This window comes from Lissotriton helveticus, chromosome 2_1 (genome assembly GCF_964261635.1).
Source record: "Lissotriton helveticus chromosome 2_1, aLisHel1.1, whole genome shotgun sequence".
NCBI classification, from domain to species: Eukaryota; Metazoa; Chordata; class Amphibia; order Caudata; family Salamandridae; genus Lissotriton; species Lissotriton helveticus.
Genome location: NC_136059.1, coordinates 1,521,960,185 through 1,521,985,417, shown reverse-complemented (window position 1 = coordinate 1,521,985,417; position 25,233 = coordinate 1,521,960,185). Strand labels below are relative to the sequence as shown.

Below are 25,233 nucleotides of genomic sequence, written 5' to 3'. Positions count from 1 at the left end.
GTACTTCTTTCCGATGACAAAAATTGTCCAAGAGATCCGTTTGCCTTCGTTTGGTCAAGAAGGATTTTTTATCAGGCCATGGCACACTGAGAAATTCCGATTTTCTATATCCGCGGCAATAGGTGTCAAGTGCAGTGAATAAGTCTAAAGTGTAGATATTGCATTAGTTCAGAGTCATTTTGATAGTTTCCAAAACTTCAAGGAGTGCTGACTCAGTTGAACGTTTGGGCCTAAATCCAGACTGTCAGATGTGCAGTAAATCGGAATTCAAGAAAGGCCATAAGTTATGGATTAGCAATTTTCCAAAGTTTTGCTTAGCGCTCGAAGAAGGGAGATGGGAATTCAATTAGACAGAATGGCAGGGTCCGCCAAAGGTTTCTTTTGTAGAGGCTTCGCAACTACTGCTTCCACTACAATGGGAATTATCACATCAATAGCTGCATGTGGAGAAGTGTGGCTCACTGGTTAGAGGAGGCAGACCCTGAAGCAGAGGTCAGACCCGGGATCAGGGTTCAATTCCCAACGCGGCAGGGTCTTGAGCCCAAAATGTCCACGGACTCGATAATTCTCGCTTCGGTGCCTACTCACACTCTGCAACTCTGGGCAATAGCTTGCTTAATCTCCACTACGGCCCCCCGCGGCGGGATGCCTGGCTTTCACCCTGGGGATGCCCAGTAGGGGTTCTCACAGGGAAAAAGCCAGGACGGGTTCCCAAAGCAAAGCGCCTTGAGACCTTACGGTGATAAGGCGCTATATAAGAATCTTTGATTTGAAATTTAAAAAAAAAATGTAATATAGGTGGAGGGCATGGATCGACCAGAGATCCTGATTTACATGTCAAGATTACAAAATTGACCTTCTAAGTTCCTACCCACCACACACAATGGAAACCCTAAAACAGTAAACACACAAGATAAAAAGGAATAAAATAGCGTTTTATTCCATTATAAAAACGGCTGAACATATACAAAAAGGGGTTCACTAATCGCATCGGTCAAAATAAAATAATTAAAGTCTTGGCTGGTTTTGGTCTAGAATGGTCGTTGAAGCGCTCCTTCAGGATGTGATGATGTTGTGTTGGGCAACTGAACACACCACCTGGGAAAACACAAATAAACTGTTACGATGGTGATGGTTGTTCCATGAGAAACTGTCCAGGAGAGTGGCAAAGAAAACCAACATGCAACAGCAGTAACTTAACAGAAATCCTACACCATAGCATACCACCCTATTGTTACACAAAATGTTTACAATCATTCCTGCATACTTCACTGAACAAAACTATTCATATCTATCAGCAGAAGAGTTGCAGCACAATTTCAGGATACTAAAAGCTGGCACCCCTAAAATAATATGACTTGCCTGACGATCGGGGCACTCAAACATTTCATTTAATTGTTTCAACCAAATGCAACGTCCACGGTGCAACAGTATTCTTTGGGATCTTAACCCATCCTCAATTTTTGTGTAAAAAAAAAACCTGATTAATAACATTTTAAACAAATGGCAATTCCGATTAGCATTGGGCTGTTAATGCAAAGCCTATACCATCCACGTGGAAACAAACTCATCCATAAGCCTTACTGCATGTGCAATAAACCAGCCATTCCAAATATTACAGTATGGGTGCATGGGATGCCTGAAAACTAAAGTTTTTATAAAGCAATTGGACTAAAAACTTCTTTGCTTTCATTAGACATGTTGGGACATTTGTACGTTTTTCAGACTTTTGTTCATAGAGGCATTAACTTGGGTCTCTCCCTCATTACTAATAACCTCTATACTGCAGGTTTTCTTGCAGAGGAAAGAAATCCTGATGGTTAAGCATCAACTATGCAATGCACTTCGCCACAAGGGGGACAGGGGGCCCTGCTTGGGAGGCTTATTTTGTTTAGAGAAACCGTCAAAAGGACAAGGAATAAAGTAACTGAAAGAAGGCCTTTCCTCTATATTAGGACACCAAGATACGTCACCTCAAATACACCAAATGCTGAGGTGCTTACTCTCTTTTTGAGCCCCCTCTTCGCCCCCCAACCCAAAGTCAATATTCTAATCATTTAGAGAAATTCCTTATATCAGAGTATTTTAATGACACAGACCAACTACAAAAGTGCTTCATACATAGGACAGATCGTTTAACAGACTTGTAAAAATGTATTTAAGTGAACAAGTTCACTCTTCAATGTCTATTGGTATTAGTTCATAAGAAACAAGCTTTAGAATATCATTAGTCAAGAAAAAGCAACCTCTTCAACCCAAAAAAATATATATGTGATTTTAATGACTAAGCATTACTTCGTTAGTGGACGCTTAGGGATATTGGAGGCTTCCTGGTAACTGAAAGATACAAGTTTTTAGAAAAGCCCAGAGCATCATTCTCTCAAAAAATATGTGATAGAAAAAGCATCTAAAGCACTTAGGATTGCTTGTTCAAGCTCACACTGATCTGCTTCCGATCACTGTTTTCTTATAAAGAACATAGGACTGACTATATGTAGCAGGTCACAAAGTAATCAACAGAAAAATGCAATGAAGGCAACCATGTAACAAAAAGCTATTGCCTAGAATATACCTAACCTCTGAAACCCTTTGTGACCTCTAAGATAAATTGTCATAGTAATCAAATTTTTAAAAAAGCTTTGTTTTGATTGGGCTTCGTGCAGTCAAGTTCTTAGATTATTTTCAACACAAAAAATAAATACACTTCCAAAAATATTTTCTTAAATGCAATATACACAGATATTTTACTCTTCTGAAAGAATACAAGTGACTGAGAACTGGGATTAAAGGTGATTAAATGCTTCCACTGCTATAAACAACCTCAGTTTGCATCCAAAACAGTACCAAGTAGCCGAGTTTCTCGCATATTTCAAGCACCCTTACTAGTTAATCCAAGAGTTTTTTCAAAGAGATTAGGGAATATGCTTGGAAACAGTCATAGGTTTGGCAAACCATCAATGTTTTCAGCAAAGCATAGCTGAAGATTTAAGTGGCAAAGTCTAAACCAGTGGTGAGCCAGGCTCTTATTCTAATAATGCCTGAAAAAGCGAACATGTGTATAACATGTGTATAAAGATTTTGATATCACTTTGATGCAAGAGTTCAAAAATGGTGAATTATTCAATCAGGTGATTTACTCAATCATGTACAACGTTTTCACAAATCAGGAAATACCCACAATGTATGCCACTTGCTCCAATTCACCACAGTTCCAGAATTTTAAGTTCCCTGGATTCACACAACGCACAGGTTAGTGTCCAGCTTTCATTATTAATTTATTGGATTCAGTATTTTTTCTGCTTATCAATACAATTAAAGTGCTCTCCTAAAGCAACATAAAGAGTTAGTCTGAATCAACTGAAAACCATAGCTCTTACCTACTTCATTCAGTTGTTTCCATGCCCTCTTCCTCCTCCTCTTCAGCTACCTCGGTACCCTCAGCCAAGGTCTCCTCCTCTTCCTCTTCCTCCTCCTCCTCTTTCTTCTCAGGGGGCTTCTCATAAGCCTTTTCAGAAGGAGTAACTATTATTCCATCCCAGGTCGAAATTTCAGTGGCAAGATCTGCTGGAAACAACAGCTAAGAGTTAAAACATAAATACAACCAGTTTTGGAGATTGCCTTCGGGTGAAGCATGCAATGATACGTACAGCTCGCATCGCCTTCTTGCCCCAGGATCTTTCGATAGCCGCCATGTGAAAGTATCCTGACTAGAGTCTGTGCCGTGAAGCAAACCATATCCTAAACAAAAAGGACAAGAGTAATAACCTAAATGCAAAAGTTTGGTCCACTCAAACGTTAAGGAATGCTTCAAAGGAAAAGAAAAAAAACCACAAGTGCATAATCCATTTGTATACAATTATACAGAATCACTTCCATATTACTAGGTTTCCCCAGCTAGATAGTTCTCGAACCCAAGGCTTAAAGTCACTGCATAATATCGGCAACCTAACATTGGTAAGCATGTCAAATTGACAGAACACACCAACTGTTTTTGTGCATTTAGATGCTCAGCTAAGATAAGAGCACTTTCAGTAACCACTGTACACAACAGCCAATTCTAAACTAAACAGAGTTCAGTTGCAAATCAACTTCCAAAACTCTCAATCTGCTGAGTTTGCCTTTTGAGGTTGTTTTGATAAATGCATGAGGTTATAAAATGGAAGTTACTTCGAAAGCAGGAAAACAAAAAATACAACTTGCGTCATTTAAATTTCAGTGTCAGTCAAATGTACAATCAGAAGGAACTTTAAGGCATTATGAAAAAAATACCCTTCAAATTGAATCCACGGGAATACAGTAACCTGTCTGTAGGGTCCTTTTTCGAAGCTGTTATGAGATTATGTTACTATATTCTATATGAATTCACAGAGGTTGCAAAATCCAACCTAATCTCCGGTATACACTTGTGTGCCAAAATGGCTCAAACAAATACCAATCTGCTTTTACATCTGTACAAAAACCACCTTACCTGCTGCTCAAGTGTCATAACAGTGTGAACGCGGAAGTTTCCACTTTCACAGGGGTCTGTGATACCAACAGAGCCAGGCAGAAAGAGTCCAGCTGCCAGTATCTGCAGACAGCGCCTGATGGGAGAAACAAATTAAACAGTAAAACTGTGCGCTGTGCTGATTTATATACCCATGAGACCTACAAAAAGCATTAATCATACCTGAAAGCAATATTGAGAGCAAGGGGCGTTCTTTGTGGATTGTTCATTACTGCATAATGACCCTAGAGATGTAAAAATGTCAATTTAGAGTAGGATTGTGCAGAAAGACACAAGCAAAATGCCACCTCAACTAGAGTACCATCATAATCACATACCAAGAGATCAATTAGCCATGGGGTTAGCGGCTCTAACCCAGTGAACCGGTTCCTCAGATCCTTAAGCAATCGGACTAAAACTTTCACTCTGGAAAGAGAAATCAATGTACTAGGTCATTAACCTGAAACCAGAATGTACAAAAGAAAAATCCCATAATTTAATAAGTTTGTACTTAATGTACAGCACTTATGAATCCATCTTTTATTACAATGAGAGTCGAGGAACAGTATAGTTAACAATACGGACTGCAAAATATACATCACCATCATCGGCATCCCACCTTTATTTAAATGTGCCCAGCAGAGTACATGCGATACAGACGTTGCTGCTTCTAATGCAAGCAAAAATAACTTTATAGACAGGCATGGGCCAAACCTGTTGAATATGATAAGATGAAGAATTCTAGATAAAGGTGCTAGGAAGTTCAAACTTACGTGGATTGTGATGCATTCTCCTCAAACCAGCGAGCATGCCGGATAGCAGCCAGGGCACTTTGTAACACCTTAATATCCACTGAAACAGAGAGAAGTTACAGATTAATGGCATCGAACAGGTCCTTACAATGTCTGCATGAGAGGGCGAGGACAAGCAGTGGCTGGCTTATGCCAGAACTTAGACGGGAATGCAGTAGGGACCGGACAAAAGATGCAGAATATTTGATGCAGGAGTTAACCTAACCATCTGTATACGGCATGAAAAACGGAGCAAAAAAATTTAGAGGGTGAGGAGATGGTGGTAATACTGAGGCAGGAAAGCAAAAGTAGTGCAAGCTTCAACGAAGGACTCTGGGAACAGGAAACAAATGGGGGTTGGTAATTACAGATGGATTTAGATGCCAATAAAAAGGGCTCTGTCCAATGGAACTTACAGTGAAGTTCCCCATCCAGTTTCCGGAGGTTGGGGGGCACGGTGGTGATGAGGACTTTAACAGTAGCATCCGCAGAACTGATGTCAAAGCCAGTTTCATTGACCTCCATTAACAACTCTACAAAATAAAACAGGTCCAATTAGAGCAATATTCAGTCAGAGAACTGTACTGCACTAGTACCTAGACTGCACTATCGTACTTATGTACACAATATCCAACTGTCCATTATCCCACCCACACAGCCTTCCTTTGTTGACCAGCCAGGTGCTGGTTGTATTAATACACATCAATGCATACTAGTATTATCTGGCCACTTGTACAGCACAAATCAAGGCAAACAACATTTACTGGAGATCAGCAACAATTGGAAACTTACGAAGGGGGGGGGGGGGGGGGGGAAGAAAACGTTTTTTAAAAGCTCGGGTGCGTTTACATTCTATATATCGGAGAGCACGCAGACACAAGACTACAGAAACGCATGTGGAAATGCAGCAGATTACACAAATGAGGATTTGCAACGTTGTTTTGCATGAATGCTTAATTGTGTTGTGTTGCACCTGGCACACAATTGTTTTGCAAGCAGTCGATCAACGACAAAGTGTTCCCTTGCAAGTACAGCTGCAAAAAGGACAAGCACTGCATTGAGTGCTGTTAAACTAAAGAAAAAAGTAGGCTCTAAAATAGGTCTTAAAATTGCAGTTAAGGATGGATACTAGTGCTTGGGCCACGCATGCCATAGACGAATGACAAGAAAGAATAGGAGAGTGATGGAGACAGTAAATGGAAAGCTTATGGGTGGGCTGAAGGGCACATGGTATATACAGCACGGCTCTTCGAGACAGTGCATGCGCTGTGTACAGCAGAGACCTAAAAGGCATTAAAGAAGGTACCCAACTCACTGCCCTTTCTAGGTTGGTTAAACATACTAGTAATGCTAAAATATCGAAATAATTTTTACGCACCAAGCTGAAGAGTACGATCGGTTTGGGTATTATACGGAGTTTCATTTCCAATAAAATATCAGGAAAAAAATTAATAAAACTAACCTTCTGATGCATCTTGGGCTTTAAGGGTCTCAACTACTTTGTTCCCCAAGGCTGAAACTGCTTCCACTGTAATGAAGAAAAAGCATACGTTAAAGCCAGTTCGACAATCACTACATAAAAAAACTACCCTGGCACAGTGATGTAGTACTGACCTGTGGGCAAGATCTTCAATATAACCACCAAATCTGCAATGTTATGACCAGTCATCATAGTGCCCTTCTTGTAGGAGCCAACTTGACGAACTTCTTCTATTTGCTGTATAACAAATACATAAACAAACACTGCTTAATAAAAGGAAGTCGCATGTTAATTTTTCTCCTTACAAAAGAGGCAGGAAGGATATTATTCAACTATGTGAAGCATTTGAAAATGTTTTGCTGGTCATCTATGATCACTTTGCTAATCAACAGTTCCTTGGAATCAAGACAGCCCTCAGTAGCCTTTAATAAAAAAAATCAGCGGTTGTCACTTTTGACGAAACTTTCACCAATCCAGCGCATGCGAACTACTATCCCATTACTTTCAATCATCTAGGATGCACTGCAATAAAAGGGGTGCTGCGCCACTAGTGCCTAAAGTACAATACCATTGAGCTTTGTGGCCTGGTTTATCACACTATTACAAAATACATTTCTTACAACACAAACCAAAAGAAACTTTATAGTGCGGGCCAGAGTACAGACGAACAGAGTACAGAATTCTAACCAGACCGGTCATTGTAGTCATACCAAACTTACCAACAAACGTCCATATTAGTCTATAAGCATTCAGGGAGAGGAGGGGGAAGGGACCATATTCTCTCAGGAGGACCAATATAGGGACCAACTAATAACACAGACCATTGCAAAGTTATATTAGAGCACGGTTTACGCCTAAATGAGTTCACAGCAAAGAGTGTAACCAGGGTACTTGAAAAGGTATTTATTATGGTATTTTCGATAGAAAAGAAACCTATATGGAATGATTTTTATGTGCCTAGTCTGTAAATTGTTTTTTGATGCACCGCTGCCATTGCCATGTCACGTAGCCAGTCCTCATGAGTGGGTAATTGACACTGCTTCCATCCCCACATTTTACACATATTGCCACTGCTAAAGCAGTAGCTATTCATCTTCTCCAGTCCCTAGTCACCAGCCAAGTAGCTACATCAACATACTGTATGCAGGAACGTCCACCAAACTCATAAGACTCGAGAAAATACAGAACTCAGCAGCCACTCATCCTCAAACTACCCAAAGAGACCCCCAGAAACCTCCCCTGGCTCCCAGTCTATAAAAGATGACAATTCAAGATGGTGGCTCATGCCTACCAAGCCTTCCACAACCACGTACCAGTATACATCAACGTCAGCCTGAACTGCCACCAACCCTCCCGACACCTTTGCTCCCTAGCACAGACAAAGCATCTAATGAAGCCAGCGGAAGACGTTCCTTCTCCTGCCTCGCCACCAAGTCCTAGAATAGCCAACCCCTTCACCTCCAGACATCATCATCCCTGGCAGACTTCGAGAAGAGAATCAAGACCTGGTTGTTCAACTGAGCCCATCAACCAAGCCCCTGGATACCCTCACGGGTGAATAGCAGCACTTTTAAAAATACCAACTGATTAAAACAGAACACTGCGCTCTAGGCTTGCACCACTTACATCACCCTACCACAGGAAATCTGTAGAAGGCACCAATTGTTTTTGCAGATTTATACAGCGCAAACTCAACCAGAGGGTATTGAAGCGCTTTACATGAGCACTGGTTACGTTACACAAGGACACTTTCATTTTTTTGTTAGGCACAGGAAGATTAAGTGATTTGCCCAGAATCACAGGATGTGGACGTGACCCAGAGGTTCGAACCTTGGTTTTCCAGCTCAAAAGTCAGCAATCTAGCCGCCAGACCACATCCTTCCTCTCCCCACTTTCTCAGTACAAGCCACCAAGCTCTGGAATTCACTAACAGCCAACATTAGAAGCACTCAAGAGCATATACACTCCTTTAGACAGTTTAATATGGTGATTTCCCACCCACACCCCGGCAACAGAGCCCAGAAAACTGTTGCACCTTCAAGCACAATCTGCAGTTTACATCCCATAAATTAGAAACACCTCAACCAACAAACTGCTTTCGATAAGCAGGTAACCTAAGGGCTGATGTATGGTTCGTCATGGCATTGTATAGTTATGTACTTGCGTATATAACTATTACGGCCCACAATAATACGAAGACCATAATAGGCAGTAATCAACCTCAAATGTACAGGCATTGAGAAACTGAACAGAACAGTCACACATTCCTGGACAATTTGGAAGACTTTAATATAGTCCACCAGTGCAGGTGCTTCTTTACATCTTACAGACTGAGATAGTGAAAATGCTAATGCCAACTGATCTCTGCTTATCCCTTCCTCCAACCATGCCATCTCAAAACCATAACTACACAGAAAATCTCAGACTGGAAAACCAAGTGCAGTAACCAGCTAAGCACTATAGCATAAGAAATACTATAAATAGATGTGCAGATCTGTTCAAAGCTACCAGCAAACTGAAAAGTACAAAACAGCGTGTCTCTCTCACAATTCATCATCCACGACACTGCTATGTGCTGTGTCCATAATAACCACACCCCTGAGGTTAATAAAGGGAATGGAAATACTTCGCACAAAAGATCACAACAAAGTTAACATCCTTCCAACCACACACTACGCTGTGTAGCAATATAAATGCCGCAGTAAAATCGCTAACCTACCCATAACTGTGCGCCTCCATTTGAAGATCAAAGGGAACCATCTTCAAACTAGTTCAGAGTATCACAAGAGATGATGCTTCACCCCATCACTAGCACCATTTTACTACAATACAGATTTAAGGGCTTTCATGGCCTACCCCCTTACGCTGTTCATCACTTACCTCCAACAATTTGGATTCTGGGTAAATACTCCCCTCCCCCTATCAAATGCAAATCAGACATGCGAGTACCAGAGCTGCAACCCAAGGCCCTATATTTTAATGTTATCTTTACAGAGCACTTTGTCCATCAGAAATAGAACTCGTCACATTAGCCATCAAATTCACAACCTCGCACCCATACTGAATTCAAATCTACATTTGACTCCTGGACTTCGGCACTAGAACTCCCGCGACATTAAAGCACTGGAAAACTGTTTCACTCATCCTTCAGTCGAGGGGAAAACAGAACCATGAAGTATCTTGAAAAGTACAAATATGCCCATGCGGTCATCAGGTCGACCCTCATACAGACACTAATTGTGATTAAGTGATACACAGATTGAAAAATAAAGTAATCCCAACTCACCACTTCAAAAGTTCCAGGTGCCACAATGAGGTTATCAATTTCATTGTTTATCTTTGTGACCAGGGAAAGTATAGATGCCTGAAGGAGACAAAAGAAAGGGTAAGCAGGTTTAAAAAATAAAAAGAAGGGGGTGCACACAGTTCAACATGAGCACAAACACAAACCATCCAAATAAGCCTTCTTCTGGAAGAAGTTCTCAGAAATGGGCTACTCCCAAAGGCAACACGCAAACTATCAAGCACAGAAAGTTCATAAGTGGTACCTGTTCTGCTTGTGTGGGTGCAAGGTCCTGGTTCCTCTTCAACAATGCATCACTTAACGGGGTCTCATCAGGGGCACTTTTCACACGCGGGAAGGCCATCTCGCACTGAGCATGAAAGAATAATTATTTCAACCCCGGAAATAATATACAGTTGGAAATGTTTTTTCTTGAATCCATACTCTGTCTATTACAGTGCAAGCCCTGTAGCTGAATAGGCTAATCTATAATACTGATGCTCCAGAGAAGGAATGAAACTTACCACATAAAAGTCAAATGGGATGTGTGGAACAAAAGGTCGATATCTAAAATGAAAATAATATTTGTAAGTCAAGGTTGCAACAGCTGCAGTACAGAATATGAATAATAAAGCTTTTTAACATTCTACGGAGATGGGGAAAAATTCAAGACACAAGCATTACTCAAAGCGTATGCAGAAATGTTGAAGGCTACCAAAAAGGTAGCTTTTAGCTGCTGTAATTGGTTCAAAACTGAATTTGGTTTATGTGCCAGTTCAAACTTATCAAAATTGATTTAGACTTCAATAGAGATAAATACATTTTCTTTTTTCTGTTACAAAAAAAATCATATCAAGATGAAAGGATAAGAGAAACCCGCACTGAATATACATTTTAAAATAGGCGAAAAAAACGAAATTATAAAATTCTTAAGACAAGCTTATTTTGGGAAGCATCATAATAACAATTCGTCATGTATTGGAATATTAAAGTGGGCAATAATTGGTACTAAATTGCGTTTGTATAGCGTTATGCTTTTGGCAATGCATGTTTCTTTAAGTAGCACTTGATTGTTGTAATGTACTATGGCTTCAATAACATCACACTTCAAACCTTCTACTGCGTGTCTTTTCTGAGGAAATTACACCAGAAGGGTTTAATGAGCTGGTTAAGAGAAAGAATAGGGAGCTACCATCTACCTAGCACAGTCATTGCAGGGACAGGCAGGGGAGTAGGATAATGCCATTTTGAAAAGTCTCGGACGGGCTGGTAGAACTATTTCCCGAATTAATCATCACAAGCCCTAGTTAATGGAGGCCTAGAAAAAAGCATTAATCAAACAGGAAAACAACTCACCCGGTAGAAAGGCCACCCCTGGCACCGAAGCGTCCACGACCGCGTCCTCTTTCGCCCCTGAAAGTAGAAAATGATTGTGCTTAGGTACCCATCAAGTAGATGTTAGTAAACTGCGTTGAGGCATTCTCGAACACGATCACAGTTGACGAACGATTTAAAATCAACGAGTGGGGTATGCCCCCTTCTCTCTTAAACCCAATAGATCTAAACTACGGCCTTCTTCACTTTGTTTTCGATTCCATCCATGTTCAAAGCTTTGAACCAGTCGCTATATAACGTGGGCTATGTACAGGCCTCCCACTGACGGAGATCCGATAATCCGCCATAGTACTCCCATCACCTGTGCTAGGCCATCGCGACGCCTGACCTACGCTCAGGCCTAGTTTTACTTTCCTGCCTTTTACTCCTGTTTAACTCAACCCCTTCCCACAGGCTTTAGCTTAATCCCGACCGAAGAATCCCATACGCCAGGTTTCCCTAACCTCATGATTCCGCCGTCGACAGAAACTGCAGCCCCGGGAACAATGAATGGAGAAGAATGCTCAAGACCGGGCTGCACACGACCAGGAGACACAGGGAAGAAGGCAAGTCACGCGAGACTCGAGAGCTGGGCACGGGCAGGCAACAATTGAAGCAGAAGAAAGACTTGCGTGCCGGGACTGTTCTGAACAAAAGGGCGTCGCCATCTTTGAATTTGTATATGCCATTAATGCCAAATTGAATATATATGTAATCGTGAAATAAAGAGCAATATGATTTACACTTTATAGACATATTTTAACAAGTATAACCAATATTCCGATACAAGCATTTGAAATGTTCTATTATGGAAAAATACTTATTTAAAATGGTTGCTAATGGTTCTAGTAGTTGTATAAGAATGCATTAATTTAATGCAACTTTTATCCCTGCATTACGGGTTCTCACATGTGCTTTGGTTTTCTGGACTAGGCTTCAAGTCACAATCAAGTCAGGGGAGTTGGAAACACAAAGGCTACCCGTCCGGGCGGCGAAGAGCAGCGTCTGCTCTGTGAGGGCGCTCTTTGGTGTTTTTATCACAGAGCATTTTCGGATGATTAGTATTTTTTTTCTGAGGTCGCGCTGTAGGTCCAAATGTGAACTGATTCTGAACCGCTTTCTTGGTAGTTTGTATTTGCAGGACTGGGGGCTGTATTTGGGTCTGAAGCTTCACCCACCTTTTATTTATAACTTAGACCCAGTGTGTTCATCTTCAAAGTGTTACCACGATTGCGGGAGAATGTCGCTGCGGGATTCAGAGGCGGTAAGTGCTGTGCAGAAGAGTGTGTGCTAGAATACTTTTAATGCACACAAGGTGGTATTAAATATTATCATAATATGTTTGCAGTTGGTTGCATTATTCGTCTCTGCTATTAAGCAGTATGGATTATGCTTTGCAGAATTTTGCACTGTACTTTTGAAAAACACATTGTCGGTCATTCTTCCGGCATTGAAAATGAAGCAGCAGCAGCTCGCACATAACTAACACAAAGGCAACTGTTATTTAAATTCGCTGTTATTTCAAACCAGATACAGTTGTTTAACCTTGAGTAACCTTAAGTGAGGACTAAGTTGAGCATTATGTCCATTCATATTTGCTCAGAATTTGTGATGGCTGAAGAATTATTTGAGACGACTTGTACAGATAACAATTACTGGCCACTCCTAAATTGCATTAGCATTTCACTTATAATTATTTATTCCATTGAGCTAGGACCAGAATTAATTGCAACTAAATTCTACTCCGCAATATAGGGAGAGCTTACTAGCCATGTATTGATTAATAGGGAAAATCTCAAGGAATCCATTAGTGGGTGACAGTTCTTTTGATCGTAATTAACCGGACGCTCCGTTGAGCAGTATGGATTAAAATAGCATTTTCTGTGTTTTCACTTGGAACTTCCATACACCTACCTTCTACTAAAATATGTCCATACGGGAGTTAGGCCCAGACATTGACACTTGCGGTTAATGGCATGCATGTTCACATGCTCAATGACACTCACTGCCTAATGTGTTTTTGATGATTATGGTAGCCCCAACTCTCTGTTTATTTGGACATGAAATCTGGAATTATAGCAAATCCATATATTTTCTTGTTGGGCACCTACTGAGAAGGAATTTTTTTTAGTGGGCGACAGTCCTTACTGCTCCTGATTAGTGGATCAGGTGATTCCACTCTAAATGCTTTCTGTGTACTTGCTTGCAATTCGTATTAAGTAGGCATTTTAAGCTTCAGTTTTACATAGCAACAGTTACATTTTATAGATGAACTCTGTTGTAGATCCACCTGGGTTTCCTCTAAGCATCATTTGAAAAAGTCCCCTCACTCATCTGTTTGTCCTTTGTTCCCCTATTCAATCCAACCTTATTTTGCACCTGCCCCATCACTTACTGATCTGGCCTCTAACCCTACTCTTCCATTGCATGCCTCTGTCCTCTCACACTTGTTTGCATTTACCCTCTCACTCATCATTCTTTTGCCACAGGTCCTTCTCTCATTCATTCAAAAAGAACAATTGGTGGACAGAATGGGGAACAATGTCAAACACTCACCCCCAGTACAGAGATCTGGTCATAAATCTATCATTTTTTTGCTCACAATGTCACCTCAGTTTTGACCTAACCATATGCAAATCAGTCTTGACCCTGCTCCCAATGGGAACAGTGCAGCTCAACCTGCCTAGCCAGGTCCTTCATGGCCAGAAATAAGCACCCTAGGACCGGTTTCAGGGAATCACTCCTCATTAGCCAAGATGGCCTGAATCCATTAGCATGGCAAGCACAGGACTCATGTCTGAGCATCCCCGTCCCACTTGGGGTGACAAATGCAAAAAGTACAATTGATGGACGGAATGCTGAACACTTGCAAACACTCAGCCCAAGTACAGAGATCTGGGCCTAAATCAATTTTTTTTCAGTCACCACACCACCACAGTTTAGACCAAGCCATATACAACTCAGACTTGACCCTGCTCCTGTCCAGCCTGAACTGCCAAGCCAGGTCCTCTCTGGATCAGAAACAAGCATCCTAGGACCGGTTTCGGGGTATCACGGCATGAAAAGTATGTCGCAAAGTGCCTTTGGGGGCCCCCTTAACCTCTGGCCCTCCTCTATGGTGACACCTGTAGTGCCCCCCTTAATATCCCTGCGCCATGTGGCAGGCTACTCACGGATGTTTTTAAACATCCATTTGTCAATGGAAGATTGTGTTGCAGGCCTTTAACACCTGCCACACAAGCTTCCATTGACAAATGGATGTTTGCGACTGCCCTATGGGTGGTCGCATCGTAATACCGCGGTTTGAAACGCCTACCTCAGGTCAGGCGGTTCCAAACCGCAAAGGCGGTGGGCGGATTGACATTGTAATTAGGAAGTAAGTGTTCATTAATTGTGCTTGTTTGTCTATTTATGTGTTTTGGGGAGCCGTGGTGCACTTCACTTGCCTCACCACTTTCAAATGTTACCAGCCACCCCTGTGTGTCCCTTTTTACTGTCCTTTTGATTGGCTGATTTGTATCCTTCTTCCCACTTTTAAGGAACTACTTTTTTCTTTTTGGTTAAGCACTCCATAAGAGTGCATGTGTTTTCCAGCTCTCATCTTTGTGTGCTTCTCCATCTTCCAAATACCCACCCACCCACACTCCGTTATTCTCTCCCTCGTATGCTGCTCTCTCTCTTGTGTGTGTTTCCCTGCGCTGTATTACTCTATCCTTGTATGCTGCTTCCCTACCACTCCCTCTTGCTTACTCTCCTCCCACTCACTACCTGTAGCTTCTTACCTCTTGCCCATTCCCTGTTGCTTCCCAGCAGCCCAGTCTCCATTGTGTCAAATTTTTGTTTTATTTATTTATCTAAGTATTTTTGGAGGGCCTGATAGCTGCCATTTACTGCTAGACTGCTCCTCCATTAAGAAAGTACTTTTGCACTAAGAAATTTACATTTTTTATTTATAGAGCTAACTGACATCCTCCATCTTGGGCTGGTAAATAAAAAAAATGGCGCCTACGTCATCACACAATAAAAGGGGTAGGCCCTTAACACTCAGGACCTGGGTCCGTGGGTCAGTACATACGAGGATGGTCTGAGTATTGCAAATATAATATACATATATATACGATTCTAAATAGAACCACGGTCACCTTTAGAATTGAAAACAATCAAAAGGATATCTAATTTTTCATTTCATTCATTATGGCATTTTATTCATTTATAGCCAAGATTATGAAAAGCAATTTGTGGTAGAAACATGTAATTATAACATCATTACATTCCATATTCGAAATCGGTGCTCTCTGTGAAAAGGGGAAGGGTAAGTGAATGAGTGAAGGGGACAGAGTAAAGGTGTTGTGACATAATAGTTGCATCCAAGTTAAAAATGAAAAACCTCTACAACCAGACTAATGGGCAAAGGTTCCCAATTTTACATCACACATAGATGGTGAGAATACATCTCTTATTTAGGTCCTATGGTGTGTCAAGGAAAATAGGCGTATTTCTACGTTTCGACCCCTGATACGCAAGAAGGGCAATTCACAGCCTCATGTTGGGGTCTTCATCAGGAAGAGGAAGGAGAGCCTACATCAGCAAACGGTCGTGGAATGTACCGTCCGCAGGGGGGGCTTCCAAATGCTCCGATGAAAATTAGCGTGCCGGTAGAAAATGGGCACAGGTAGGTCTGTCCTCGAAGGGTATATTGGTCTTACAGGGGTGAGGTCAAAGTCGCCCTGTTGTTCCAAACGCGTGTTGAATCACGAAGGAAATCGCGGTGCCGGTTTATTTTACTTCTGAAATTGGAACGCGCATCAGCGCTGTCACTTCCCCGGCGGCCTGCATCCAAATTGGATGCAGGCCGCCGGGGAAGTGTCCCCTTCACTCATTCACTTACCCTTCCCCTTTTCACAGAGAGCACCGATTTCGAATATGGAATGTAATGATGTTATAATTACATGTTTCTACCACAAATTGCTTTTCATAATCTTGGCTATAAATGAATAAAATGCCATAATGAATGAAATGAAAAATTAGATATCCTTTTGATTGTTTTCAATTCTAAAGGTGACCGTGGTTCTATTTAGAATCGTATATATATGTATATTATATTTGCAATACTCAGACCATCCTCGTATGTACTTACGTCATCACACATACATCATTACACATGTACATGCCTTTGCGCATGTGCTCACATATGTCATTACGCATGCAAGCACCAGCAGAATGACACAGCTGCATCATTGTGTAGTGTTTTACTAAAGCTATAGAGCGTTTGCAAAACGCATTTCCAAAGCCAGTGGTCAGCAGTGCAAGAACTATTAGATTTGCCAATGTTTGTTGTATTGAGTTTTCTTTAGTCAATCAGACTTAACTTCTGGCCTACTAAGCCTTTTCCCTAAGAATGCTATGCCTTTTTTTGTGCAAACTAATTTGATTGGGTTCTATCAGCTGACAGTGCAAATATCACTTACAACACATAAACACAATTCAGCTTAATATCTCACTAAGTCAATAGTAAGGAAATAAAGAAGGATACCAGTTAGCCACAACAACCTCCTAAAGTCCCCTCTCATACACCACGTCATATTAGGACAAGTTGTCTCATGTATTCTTTTAATTGTATCAGTGTTTCAGACCAAGTCTTTATTAGTTGCACATCATGCTTCACTTCTTGTTCTGTATTATGAAGATATTGATGACGTTTTATCAAACAGTCGTAGGGCTCATAATTTAGGAGGACAGGTCCACTCTCTGTTCACTCCTTCCATGTACGGTAGCATCATTTGGCAAATTTGTAAAAAAATTGTCCTTGTCTTGAGATCTCAACCTTTCTGTAGTCATTCTTTTTACATAGGTGCCAGTACAACATGTGTCTATTCAGGCTACTCTTTGGTTCCATTGTGTGGCAATTATCATTTGTGCTATAAGTAATCAATGATATATTAACTTCCAGTTCTCCAACAGGGCTCCCTCCCATTCCAGAGGTTGCATACTAAGAATTATAATCAGGGCTCTTGGTTTTATGGTATTTTTTTCTTTTAACATTTCCGTCTGTATTTATCCACATTTCTTTTTGGGCCACTTTATCTGTATTTATCCATATTTATTTAGTGTTTTGCGTATAAATGAAGTTGTAAAACTGTACATTTTCATATTTATTAACTTATAGACACACAGTCATACTTTGATGTCTGTCGTGTTCTAGCTATTTAAACTGCCAAATATTACATAACAATACATCCAATGGTACATATTAGCAATATACCACAAATGTATGTCAACATATACCATTAATTAAAGAAATGTCATCCTTTTTTTTAACTTCCCATGATGTCCATCCGCTCAGCTGTTGGGCTTTATTTCATGAAAGACAGCATGGAGAGTCCCTTAAAAGAAGCCCAGTTTTCTGTATTTATACACTTTTAAAAATAAATGCAGACAGAAAACATATTGCTTTCTGTCTGTATTTATCTGTAAAAATCCATAAAAACGGGAAACTGGGATCCTTAATTATAATATCTGGACTAGCAGGTATTGGAACGCCATTGTAGTATTGTATAAGTAAATAATGACAGAATTATTTTGGTTCCCGATGGAGTCCGTAGACCTGTGATGTAGGCTTTGGAGTATAATGAAGTATATGCAGGTTTAGAACGTTGAGTTCTTGCTAACATGCTGAAGAAAAAAGACATGTATAACTACTCTCCCTGTGTGGCTTAGTCATTGGCGGGTAGCTGGGTTGAGTAGGACTCTACTACTTGCAACGAGTAGGTGATAAGTAACCCATAGATCGACAGTGCTCTCCTAGAGAGTTTGCCGTGGTCCAGCAAACTACTTGTGCCAGCCACGTGCGCCACAGTCGAAGTGCACGTTCGATGCTGGGGCCTGTGGAATCTCAGTGCAACACCATCCTGTGCAATGATTTCAAGGATAAAGAAAGCATCAGTGAAAATCGACACATCAGTGGCCTAGAATCAGATGGAAAGGCCGCAAACAGACGTAACGCGCTACTACGAAAATTAATGATATAAGTCATACAGAGTGATAATTCTAAAGTTGGATGCAGCCAAGTTTTGAAAGGCAGCATATAGTGGAAATCCAGTGCAAGTTGAGCTGCAATCGGATGTGCTCTGTAGAAGAGATCAACCAGGTGTTTACGAAGACACATTTAAGTGCATAGTCAAAGGAATATCATAACGTTATATGCTTATCAAGTCGTTCAAATCCAAAAAAGATTTGCCTACTCACAAAAACAGATCAAGAGAGTCATTATACCATGGAATGATGTGAAGTGGCCCCAGAAGCCAGACCGTGGGTTGTGCTTGCGAAGCTGTCCATAAACGAAGCAGCCCACCATCCGAGCTTCTGTGTGGGGGCTCACAACAACTTCACAGATCTCCATAATGATAAAGAGCCCCAATGGAGATCAAAGGCCAAGGTCAAAGTTCCTACAACTGTCAAGGTTGACCTTTAAGGCAGGACGTTGCAAGGCTCTAGAGATGGTTTGCATGAGCAAGAACCCCAAAAAGCATTAGAGAGACCACTGCTGTCCTCCAGTGGTTATACTGCTGCTGCATTATTATAACCACCGTCATCATTTGATACTGCTAAGAAACACAATATTGGCTATAGATAAACTGCTTGGATATTCACTTTGGAGGATTTCGTAGATGCGATAGATGAAATGGATGACTAAAAGATTATCAAGTATCTGAAGAACATGGCTGGTGAAGGTGTAAAAGGAGCCATAAAAAAGATACCACAAGATGATGAAGTGATGTACAACTAAATCAAAGCAGCTTTGAATGTCAAGTTCAATCCAGTGCCAAATGTAGATTACGAACGTTATATCTTCAGTCAAGAATGCCATACTATTGATGAAGTGTTGAGAGACTGGATTGCCTCATAAAGCTATGCAAGTTCAATGAATTTAATGATCAGGAAGCTACCCGCCTCAGAGTTATGGATAGATGTCTGTCGGATTCCTTTCGACGATGAATGCTAAATGAAACTGTGAGCTTCGGAGCAAGTCCTAATGGCTGCCGGAGCTGGGGAGCATGCTAATCGACAAGTGTCTGACATCGAGGCCGGAAAAACCCAGAGTCATGAATATGAATAGTAGGCCACAGCCTAAAGCTGAGGGACGCAAAACGATGTCTCCACAGAAAAAGAAAATGTGTTCAGATGCGGATTGTCGTTTCCACATGACAGTAGACATCACACCATTGGACAGATTTGCAACTGCTGTGGCAAAACGAACCATAGGCAAAAGGAACAGTGTGTGCATCACAGTGTGAAGACAAAATAGCCGACCAAGCGCTGCATCAGCGACTTTTAGCACACTCCCACAAGGCCAAGCTATAACATCAACAGTGGCAAATTGACACCAAACGAAGTTGATCATCATCTAAATCATTGTCAAAGAGTTCCTCTCTGCGGATTCCGTTGAAAGTGACTATGATAATTTCACAATGTTGCTGTTTTACTTCAGAGAGGCATGCACATGTGGGACTAGTAGAATGTAAGAAAAACTACAGGCTAAAGAAAAATAGTCATGAAAAAGCACCACTGCCATAGTAGTAGTGCCTAAAAAAGACAGCGAAGGAGCTGTGCGCCTTCACGTTGACATGCATCAGGACAACAAGGCAATCAAGAGAGAACAATATCCAATTTTGCACATTGCTGATATAACTAAGTTGAATGGTGCAAAGTTTTTCTCTCAACTCAACTTAAACAAAGGATATAACCAGTTGAAACTTGTAGAGAATTGCGGTACATATTAACCTTTTCTACACACATTGGCCTGTTTCTCTATAAGCGACTGAGTTTTGGTGCATCTTCTGCTGCAGAACTTTTCTAATACGTCATTCGATGTATCATACAGCCTATTTTTAATGCCTTCAACTATAGTGATGACATATTGTTTTTTGAAGCTACTCAGAAAGAGCATGACAAAGCTCTCATTCAAATATGTCTTTTGCTAAATGATGCCGGATTGACTATGAATGCTGACAAATGTGAATTTCCATAAGGCAAATATGACATTTTTGGGCCATATCTTTTCTGGTGAGGGTGTGACATCTGATCATGCTAAAGTGAACGCACTATCTACTGATAATCCCCCACAGGGATTTCCAAGTTCCGTTCATTCCTTGGGATGGGCAGTTACAGTTCTCGATGCATTGTTGTGTTTCATTGGACAAGTGAGTGCGAAGAGAGTTTCAAGATAATCAAGCGAGCCATCGAGAAGGCCACTAAAATGGCCTACTTTGATCCCAAGCTTCATACCGAGGTTGTAGTTGATGCTGGCCCTGTTGAGCTAGGCACAGTGCTTGTACGACAAAACGACCAGCTGAATGCCCGGAGGAATATTGTGGCATACGCTAGTAAAAGCTACTCTCAGACTGAACGTGCTTATTCACAACCTGAGAAAGAGAGCTTGGCAGTGGTGTGGGCTTGTGAATATTTGCCTGTGTTCTTATATGGGAAACTTTGCACAGTAGTGAGCGATCATCAAGCACTATTGACATTATTTGGCAATCCAAAAGCCAAGATGCCTCCTCATATTGAATGTTGGGGTCTAAGATTGCAGGAATACAACTACACCATCATTCACCATCCAGGAAAAGATCAAAGTCCTGCTGATTGTTTTTTAAGATTGCTCATACAGGGCCCTGGTACCACATCTAAGACATCTGACGCCTACATAAATTTCATCGTAAAATCGATTACTCCAGCAGCCGTGTCATTAGAACAAATTGCCACTGCCACTTGTCACAGTGACATGTTGAAATTGAAAAACACTATTGCTCACCAATCGTGGAACCAACAATCTCAACCTCTCACCAGTAACAGAGAGTACTTAAAATTAAGAAATCTCAGAGATGAACTGTCTGTAGCTCACGAAGGCCTCATCTTGCAAGGTACACGTATTGTCATTCCGGAGAGTGTACAACAACAAATAATTGAAGTGGCCCATGAGGACACAGAGAAATAGTTACCACAAAGAGAGCTCTTTGAGGCAGAGTCTGGTTTCCTTATCTCCATGAAAGGGTTGAAAGAGAGTTAAAGGCCTGTAATTTATGCAATTGTCTCTCATCCCACGTTACTCAGCACCCTTTAAACATGTCAGAATTGCCTAACCATGCTTGGGAGTGAATTGGTATTGATTTATTCGGCCCTCTTGAGAATGGACATCATCTAATGGTTATTGTTGATGAGTGCTCCCGTTTTCAATTTGCGGAAGATCTTTCATCCATCACCCATGGAAAAGTTATTGAAAGATTAGATGGCATCTTTGTGACATGGGTTGTCCATGTGATCTTGAAATCTGACAACGGCCCGCCCTGCAATAGTCGAGAGTTCAGAGACTTTCTCAGCCATCTCAATGTAAAGCATCAGAAAAGTACTCCTCTTTGGCCTCAGGCCAATGGCCTTGTGAAATGATTCATGAGTACTCTAAAGAAAGCTGTGCCGCATGCTGCATTAGAGAAGCTCAACCTCAAGATTGTTTTGAATACCACTCTTCGAGCTTACCAATTGGCCCCTCACTAGACAACAGGGAAAAGCCCTGCAACTTTAATGTTTGGGAGAGCCATGACGACCAAGTTACCCCCAAAGGACCAATCTCAGGATCAAATACTGAGAAAGACATTTGCACAGAGGATTCTGGTTGCAAACGGAAAATTAAAAGCTATGCTGAAAAGCAGTGGCAGCTGGTGGCATCTTAAAGTGGTGAGGCTTAAAAGTTTGGTACGACTTGTATATAGTGAGCGACGCAGGCAAGCTTAATGGACAAACGTGGGGTCCAGGCTGGATCCTCCTCCAGAGAAAAAAATTGAAAAAAAGATTGCCAAGTGGTGCATTTTAAAGCAAATTAATTTTGTGACAAAGGAAGGCTTATAAAGCAGTAGGAACGTATAGTTTTGAAATATTAAACATAAAAAACTGCCCTATTTCTTACTGCATTAATATGTTCAACTGTTACTGTGATTTGCAAATTGTACAACGTGACAACTTCAGCCTTTTAAAGTGTGTACTTCCCCAGTATGCCGCATCATTTTTGGAAGAAAATGCTTTAACCAGGTTTCGGGAATAACTCACAGCTGCTGATTACAATCAGACAAATAGAAATATGTGAAGACAGGTCTTTAAGTGGGATGAAAAATGTGTTGACTCTCTGAAAAGGAACACGTAAAATAAATTTCTGCGATTCCCATAGTGTGCTACCCGACTTGTATTTTGGTTTCTCTCTGAGATGTAATTGAATCCAGATATATAACACAATAACTGACCTACACCTAAAACTTGTCAGTATGATTGGCTTTGTCAGTGGTTGTTACCTGTTTAACATAATGAGTAACAACAAGGATTTGTTATAAATAATTAACCTTCAAAATGTTTCATTTCTGACATTTCAATAGTATTGAGGCCTGTGGAAGGAGTTTTGGCTTTCAGTTATGTGCACTTTATGTTAGATTTATGTCCTTTTTCTCTGCACATCTCGTCCATCTGCTGATCTTCAACCACTTTGTTATCCTCTTCAGCACCCTTTTTTCACTCTTCCCCAAATGCACTTCCTTGCATCTCCCTCACTTCACCACTTCCAAGCATACACCACACTCATTCACATATAAGCAATTTGTTTACTATTGCCCTGTACATATTTTGACATCTGTGCAACCCCTTCACACACATTTTCACAACATTGCAATTACAATTGGAATACATGACCATTGTTCTGTGTGCTCTGCTGAGAGGCCAACCCACTTTCCTTTGGCTTCAGCATCAGAGCTCTCAATCAAAGCCCCTCGTAAACAGCTGCACAGCTTAAAGTATGCTTGGAAAAAAATACAGAAAGAATCACAACATGATTAAATAGCTAACTGTGCGTGAGGCAATAGTAAAATATGAAATAGGAGAGGAACTAAATAGCTAACATGTATTGTCTTAATGTTTTTAACTCTCATTGTTTGTAAATCAATCCATGTTTTTGGCATTAATGTTGTTAAGGGCATGTCACTGGCGTGCGAGACTGAGGTAATGTGGACTGGAGGGCCATGGTTCGGATTACCATGATAGCTAATGTCCACCTTCATCTTGTAAATCTGATTGAAAAACTATGCACAATTCTTTCCTTTAAGAGTATTATTTCATCATACCTTGAGAACATAAAACTGTGTCATTAATACCATGTTATTGTTAAAGTCTGCATTGAATGCTCTCGGTCTGGAGACTAAGCAGCATGGCCATGCACCTGCAGGGATGTAGTACTTGCAGTGAGACAGGCAGCTGATTTTAAGACACTCTGTGGCCAGACCACATTAGAACTGAAATGCATTTATATCAAATGAGCCAACATAGCTCTGCTGGACTGGAAAGACTTTGAGGTGCGCAGCATGTACTTCTCTGGAGGATTCGGCACTCGGCGCCAATTTTAATGTCATACAGCAGATAGCTGTCTACTGTAAGCACATTTCTCTCGCTATGCGCTTGACTTTCTCTCGCTTTGCGCTTGGTGAGGGGTCTCAGCACAATATGCATAGCAGAAGATTAACATTCTAACATTTACCATTACCGAGAACAAGGCACCAGATCACATGTGCTTGTATCCACTCCTACGTGTGATGAATAAGAAAGGGTGGGATCCGTGCCTGTGAATGATGGCTGCTGTCACGCAGGGACGGAGACTTCAACACCCGAAACTATGACGCTGAAAGCTTCACTGGGCTACAGTGGACACTGCCATAGAGTACAATGGCAATGATTCATTATGAAGGGCTTCAGAACACTAAGCCCCGCGTCTTGCGTCACAGATTTACTGACTGGCTTCTGTCTCCTGCTTCAGAGCGAGGCAGGGCAGGATGCCTGGGACACACAACCCAGACTTTAATACATCAATTTGTTTAGACATTTGATCGTATCTCTAAATAAATAAATCTATTTAATATGTGTACAGGAATGTGAAGGAATATCAGGGGGCACAGCCCCAAAGCCCTAAGGGAGAATCCGCCCCTGGCAGATGTAAAATTGACGTGGTGCTGTACATGGAACAAATGACATGCAATTTGCTCACACCGTCTCCTGATCCATATGTGCACAAGATAAGCAATATTAGCTGAACCAAGTGTCATTTGAGCTCTCTTTATCACATGCTATGGTTACATAGAGCACTGTGCAGCTCCAAGTGATGACCGGGTCCTCTGTGCCAGGCATGCAGGCACACACTAGACATACCATCTATAACCACTGTGACTTTCCTTACACTAGTATTCTTACCAGACCATTGTGATGTATAACAGAGTGCTCATAAAGCAGTATATGGCACGTGCTGCAGCTTGTGCGGCACCAAGTACATATAGAGTAGATCAGAGTGCATATCATCACAGAATGCACACTATTTTTATTTATTTATTTATAAAGATTTATATAGCGCAAACTTGATCCCTAAGGATATCAGAGCGCTTTACAATTTGAGGCAAAGGTAAAAAATCAGAACATTAGTCTAACATGGGGAATCTAATGGGCATTGAATCAACTAGTACAAACATAACAGCTCAATATAACCTGAGTGCACGAGTAGGAATGGGCTATGCGATGGAGCATAGAGAGATAAGGGGAGTACATACAATAATCATATACAGGAATAATAACCAGTACCCAAAACAATAATCGAAACGAGAGTCAAATGGGGAGTCTAAAAGGCATTGAATCAAATGTTGAACATCTAACAGATCATTTATACATCTGGGTGAACGAAGAATGTGCCATTTTTGAAAATGCATCCACTACCACTAGGACTGTATTAACCCCTTGGTAAGAA

General features: G+C 41.1%; 2 protein-coding genes across 8 annotated transcripts in view; one reads left to right on the top strand and one right to left on the bottom strand.

Annotated features, from left to right (window-relative positions):
• Positions 1-916: 916 nt before the first annotated feature.
• LOC144818751 (interleukin enhancer-binding factor 2-like) lies at positions 917-12,016 on the bottom strand. 6 transcript variants are annotated; one of them, XM_078676463.1, is made up of 15 exons: positions 11,879-12,016; positions 11,397-11,453; positions 10,565-10,607; positions 10,306-10,410; positions 10,044-10,121; positions 6,892-6,994; positions 6,740-6,805; positions 5,694-5,810; positions 5,260-5,338; positions 4,825-4,912; positions 4,670-4,731; positions 4,469-4,583; positions 3,648-3,738; positions 3,378-3,564; positions 917-1,117 (listed from the first exon to the last, which is right to left on the bottom strand). In XM_078676463.1, the coding sequence occupies exons 1-14, from the start codon at positions 11,881-11,883 to the stop codon at positions 3,383-3,385; spliced, it is 1,191 nt and encodes a 396-aa protein (XP_078532589.1). In that variant the 5' UTR covers positions 11,884-12,016; the 3' UTR covers positions 917-1,117; positions 3,378-3,382. The 6 variants fall into 6 exon arrangements, with proteins under 6 accessions (XP_078532589.1, XP_078532588.1, XP_078532587.1 ...); XM_078676462.1 differs by having other exon boundaries at positions 917-1,098; XM_078676461.1 differs by having other exon boundaries at positions 917-1,098; positions 3,382-3,564.
• A 330-nt stretch (positions 12,017-12,346) lies between these two features.
• The window catches only part of LOC144818750 (uncharacterized), a 64,323-nt gene continuing 51,436 nt past the window's right edge, over positions 12,347-25,233 (top strand). The window contains exon 1 of one of the 2 annotated variants that reach the window (XM_078676460.1): positions 12,347-12,678. In XM_078676460.1, coding sequence (XP_078532586.1) covers positions 12,469-12,678 — 210 coding nt within the window. In that variant the 5' untranslated portion in view covers positions 12,347-12,468. The remainder of the gene's footprint in view (positions 12,679-25,233) is intronic. The other variant, XM_078676459.1, reaches the window with a different exon arrangement.